This window comes from Octopus bimaculoides, chromosome 1 (genome assembly GCF_001194135.2).
Source record: "Octopus bimaculoides isolate UCB-OBI-ISO-001 chromosome 1, ASM119413v2, whole genome shotgun sequence".
In the NCBI taxonomy this organism is placed as follows: Eukaryota; Metazoa; Mollusca; class Cephalopoda; order Octopoda; family Octopodidae; genus Octopus; species Octopus bimaculoides.
Window position 1 is genome coordinate 96,258,933 of NC_068981.1, and position 6,088 is coordinate 96,265,020.

The following is a 6,088-nucleotide window of genomic DNA, read 5'->3' on the forward strand; positions in this document are numbered from 1 at the left end:
TTGTATATATATATGTGTGTGTGTGTATGTATGTATATATATATATATATCTTGGTGGTGGTGCTGGTTTAATTGCTGGTTCCTTGACTGTGCAACAGGTTGTACTGCTAATATATATGCCCCCCCACTCAGCAGGGACACGGTATAAAGACAGAGAAATCCCCAGGCCCCTCAGGAGTTACTGCTGAGATGCTTAAAATATTTGGTGGTGTGGGTTAAGTTCTAATCACCCGGATTGTAAATCAAGTAGTTCACGAAGGAGTCATACCTAATGACTGATGTAGCAGCCTCATAATCAACTGCTACAATGGTAAAGGGGATGCTTTAGATAGAAATAACTACAGGGGTATGAAATTGCTGGATCAGGTGATGAAGTTCACAGATAGGGTCGTATCCCAACTAATTAGGGAGGGAGTGAGCCTAGATGAGATGCAGTATGGTTTTGTTCCAGGTGGAAGTACCACTGATGCTATATTTCTGGTATGGCAATTTCAGGAGAGATACCTAGCCAAAAGTAAACCTCTGTACTTGGCTTTTGTTGACTTGGAGAAAGCCTTTGGCAGGCTACCTTGATCCCTTATCTGGTGGGCAATGCAGAAACTAGGGATAGATGACTGGTTGGTCAGAGCTGTACAGGGATGCTGTCAGTAAGGTGAGTGTTGGCAACAATTATAGTGAAGAATTCCGGGAAGAAGTACGGGTTCATCAAGGATCAGTCCTCCAGACAATAACAGAGGAATTCAAGAGAGGCTGCCCCTGGGAACTCCTCTATGATGACCTTGCTCTAATAGCTGAATCACTACCAGAACTAGATAGAAATTTTCAAGTGTGGAAGCAAGGTTTAGAATCAAAGGGCCTTCGAATGAATCTAGCAAAAATCAAAGTCCTAGGAAGTAGGAAGTTGGACAAATTACAAACCCCTTAAGGTAGAAGGCCCTGCTTGATCTGTAGAAAAGGCACTGGTAGAAACTCCATAAGATGTACCCAGTGTAAGCATGGGTAGATGCCAGTGCCACCTGACTGGCTCCCGGTGCCGGTGACACATAAAAAGCACAATCCGAGCATAGCCGATGCCAGTATCTCCCCGCCCCCATCCTGACTGGCACCTGTGCCAGTGGCACATAAGAAGCACCATCTGAATGAGGTCAGTGCCTGTGGCATGTGAAAAGCACCCACTACATTCTCGGAGTGATTGGCATTAGGAAGGGCATCCAGCTGTAGAAACCTTGCCAGATCAGATTAGAGCTTGGTGCAGCCTACTGGCTTGCCAGTCCTCAGTCAAACTGTCCAACCCATGCCAGCATAGAAAACGGAAGCTAAACAATGATGATGATAATGATAGTATGTATATACAAGTGGGAATTCTACAAAATGGAAAAAATTAAGCGCACTTATTTAAGAAAGAAAGGATCATTTGCATTTTTTATAGCATTCATAGCTTAGCTTCCTTTAAATATTCTTGACATTTGTCTACATTCATCTCCTCACGTCTCCATTTGTGTTGTAAGCAAGCAGACGATAAATAATTGCACTTATGTGCATGCTTTAAGTGATGGTTACTATAAAAAATATTAGTTCAATAAAAAAAAAATACTTTTCACTATTGACACACCCCCACAACCACTATCTGCCTCTCTTTTCCTCGTTCTCTCTCTATCTCTCTCTCTCTCTCTCTCTCTCTCTCTCAATACAACTGCCTCCTCTGTCCATCTTTCTATCTACTTTTTTAACCATGTTATAAATATACCTTCTCTCTTCTTTTTCTCGTTCTTCACCTCTACCTTCAGTTCACCATGTTGCTTTTTGGCCTAAGTGTATATTAATATTAATCACCTTTCTCTACTTCTTCCTCTGTTCTTTCTTCACTCACTACTACTCCACTTCTCTAACTAACTAATGTATAATGGGCAACTGAACAAGCAGATTGTTATATGGATGTCTATGTAGTCATGCTGTAAAATGTTTAGAACTTCATCATTGTTTTGTTTTTTTTTAAACAGTGTTACAAATCTATACTATTTTGCTTTGTTAGAACTTAAACCAAGAATTGTTTAATTTTGAAATTTTGATCAGTCACCTTTTTCTACTGTTGTTTTGTACCAGATAAGCCATGATCAATTAGACCTACCACTGTAGACAATCTATTGTATCTAGTTATTAAAAAAAGTTATCTCAGACTAAATTATTTAGTGTGTAAAAGAATTATGAAAATTTCATCCTATCCACTAAATAAAAAAATTGTCAAATGCTTATAAGCTTGGTGATTTTTGTTAATTCTTTTTTTTTTTTTGCTTTTTGTAAGTCTTTTTCTATTTTAAAGTCTGTTGTATTGGCAGAGTTGCACTTAAAATTTCAATGTTTTTAACCGAAACTTGTTAGTTACTGAGGTGACAACACTACCTATTTATCTATTTTTCACACACTTTTTCTCCCTCACTTTATTTCTCAACAACTTTTCTCTCCCCACTCTTCTTTCTATCTACACAGATGTTATCTTTAAATTTCAATGATATTGCTAACATAACTGCCGGTTCAATTCCATTGTACACCATTTTTGACAAGTGTCTTCTACAGCCCTAAGCCAACCAGTGCTTTATGAGTAAAATTGGCACAAAAGCTGTCTAGAAGCCTGTTGTGTGTGTATATGTCTCTGTAGTCACAAGTAGCTTGACCAAGTGAAGTATCAAAGGTGTAATAGCTGAAGAGAGAAAGAGCTGCACCAGAGCTAAGTTGGTACTCATTTATAACTGAATGGATTGGAATAAAATAAAATGAAATGACTTGTTCAGTCAAAGAATTGAACTTATGACCTTTATGAGTGTGAGCCCAACACCCTTCCCTCTGTCATGTGCCTTTTTATGTATAGGTGTATATGTCTTTGGTATCAAGTGGTGAGAGAGAAACATGATGTCCATTTGTTGCCAAATCTGTAACTTAGCAGTTCAGCAGAAAGAAACCACTAGAATAAGTACCTGACTTAAAAGTAATTACTGGGGGTTTTTTTGACCTGGCTATTTATGTAACCCATTAGCATTTAAACTGACCGTATCTAGCCCAACTATTCTACTTCTTTTGTGTTCAAACTGGCCAGATCTGACTTCACACACATACCCTACAATGTCATTCTAAAATTAAACAATCACCTCATCGAAATCTCAAAGCTTCAAGATAGTGCATAATTATTTCAAAACAATGTAGATAAATAAGCATTACATTTGATGGAGTAAAAGTTTCTAGAAAAATGCTTTTGTTTCATAATGAAAATATTATTTTATCACATTTGTTTTATACTTTTTATGTTTATAATTGTATTCTCCATACAAATATTCAATAAACCTTTTGAATTCAAAGAGTCTATGATTTTCTTCCTTTCAAATCAAGGGGGTAATGTTGGCATAAATAAATATATTTTGGGGTAATTGGTTGAAAATGTTCACTAATTAAATTTCATTATCTTGAACAGTTAGACTCAAACTCACTTATGAGGGTTGAATACCCTATGATAGTTAAAATATAGCAGGACAAGCATTTGTATTATTGAACTACAAATAACATTTCTGGTGAAACATTTGCAATGAAACTGCAGATGTTGATCTAGAAAAGATATTAATTGAAATAAAATGATTCAGTAATCTAGTGGCTAAATGAAATGTTTATCAACACTTTTAGAGACAAGTTCAACTAGTAATGATCTACAAGTAACAATGTTACATTGGGTAATTTTGCTAGTATATGAATGAACCTATGAATGATAACAAATGGTCTGGACTTCATCCCCCTCCTTCCTCCCTCTCTCTCTCATCCTACATCATCATCATCATCATCATCGTTTAACGTCCGCTTTCCATGCTAGCATGGGTTGGACGATTTGACTGAGGACTGGTGAAACCGGATGGCAACACCAGGCTCCAGTCTAATTTGGCAGAGTTTCTACAGCTGGATGCCCTTCCTAACGCCAACCACTCAGAGAGTGTAGTGGGTGCTTTTACGTGTCAGACAAATCTCCAGTGATGCTCAGTAATCTATTAAGCTTGTAAAGTGCATGTATTGCCAAGTCAATATAGTACCAGGTAATGAACCAAGAGGTAGGCAGATCATATTGTTACCAGTTATGATGTGTCTGTATCTAAGATGAAACATTTACCTTGTTCTGTAAGTAGTGATAGTATTGTACAACTAGCAAATGTGTGTAGTACTGAGCTGCAAAGTAGTAATGCTGTAAATCTAAAAACTTGAGAAATTTCTGAGGTAGTCTGACTAACCAATTGTCAGTTGAAAATAGCCTAATAACATCTTGATTCTGTACTCCTTAGGATTGTTTGGAAGTTTGAGGAGAAGATCCTCATGTTTGAAAACTTTAGTCAGTAGCTTTGTAATTTTCTTTTTTTATATTTGCAGATTGACTCCTTTTATTTATTAAAGTTCATCCAAATTAATATTTGTTGCTTGGATTCAGTTTAAAATCTCATTTGCTTTGAATGCCATGACTAAATATTTGCATTTTCATTTTTTCCAGGTGTCCAGAGAAAGCCCAAATTCGCTGCAAAATGATGTATAGTTCAACTCGCAGTGCCATAAAAAAAGCTTTCAGTGGTATTCAAGTTGAAATCCAAGCATGTGACTTAGATGATCTAAGCTTCAATGAGGTACAACAAAAGGTGGATAAGGCCTGAATATTTTTGTTTTCTATGAAAATACATCTTACGTCTTTATATATATATGTGTATATATATATATGTGTGTGTGTGTGTAGTGTCTCAACTTGCATTGTGCTCGTCTGACCATGGAAATTTGTTTTACTTTTTTTAAAACGCTAAACGTTTTAGAGATTTCATAACTGAAAACTGTTCCATCTGGCTGTTGTAGACAATTTTCTGCTCTTCTGCTATTTTATAACCACTTCCAGTTAAATTCTGTTAAGCTAATGGTTTTTGACATTATCTTTCTTCATATTTATGTATCTGACTATCACTTTCAGATGTCTTCTTTTTTTTAATTTTGGCAGCTCTATGCCTTTCTAAGAATAAACAAATACTGCTTATATATATATTTATATATATATATAATAAAAATCAAATACTTAAAATTCTATTTGCAAACTTCTTTTTATATGTAAAGCTTTGTTTTGTGATTAATTATTAAAGGAACTGTGACTGATAAAATGTCAGTAGTAATGACAGCTTGTACCTTCTAAAGTGTAATTCATATCATATTGGTGAGTTTTTGAATTTATGTGATAAAGTTTTAAAAAATTGTAGTGTTTGTAGTTCAAGTTGCTTTGAAACATTTCAGCAACTCTGACAAGAGATGTGAAGCTAATTTAATCAGCTGAGAAGAACACTAATTTGCCTAGTGAAACAGGGTTACTCATTTTGCAAATTTTAGTATTTACATGAAAATTGTTCAAACTGAAGTCTTTCTTGAGTGACACATTTTTCCATTTGAGTCAATACAGAATTACAGATAGTATTTATAGAATATTGATTTACTGTCAGGTGACTTTTGGCCAACCATGTATGTATGTGTATATCATCATCATCATCGTTTAACGTCCGCTTTTCATGCTAGCTTGGGTTGGACGATCTGTGTGTGGAGGATTAATGTCAGTGTGCATATACAACAGAGTGTAAGTGATTTGAGAGAAAACCTGGGTGTATGAGGTACCAGATATAGTGTGAAAGAGAGAAGACTGTGCTGGAACAGTCATGTAATGCACATGAATGAAGACAGTTGCATCAAGAGGTACTGATCTCTAATTCTGAAGGGAGCATGTGGAAGGGGTAGACCCAGGAAGACATGGGAGGAAGTGTTGAGAATGGATTAACAGACATTGGGATTCACAGAGGGGGTGACTAGGGCCTGAGACTCCTAGTGGTTTACTGTGCTTGAGAAGACACACCAAGCTAAGTAAAAGTGTGGTTGCCCCTGCATACAGGCTTCTCCTCTGCATCCCTCTCCAGCTGAGCATTCTTTATCTTGCAGGCTTGTGGGTGTTGGTGCCACATAGAAAGCACCCATACTGGTACCATGTAAATGCGCCTGTGTCAGTGTGTTGTAGAAACACCCAGTACATTCTATGAGGAAGTTG

The 6,088-nt window shown here is 36.6% G+C and overlaps 1 protein-coding gene across 1 annotated transcript in view; it reads left to right on the plus strand.

Moving 5' to 3' along the window:
* Positions 1-5,257, plus strand: part of LOC106880577 (uncharacterized) — a 16,649-nt gene extending 11,392 nt beyond the window's left edge. Inside the window, exon 2 of the mRNA XM_052968452.1 lies at positions 4,517-5,257. Within this exon, the coding sequence (XP_052824412.1) occupies positions 4,517-4,673 (157 nt within the window). The 3' untranslated portion in view covers positions 4,674-5,257. The remainder of the gene's footprint in view (positions 1-4,516) is intronic.
* Positions 5,258-6,088: the final 831 nt, after the last annotated feature.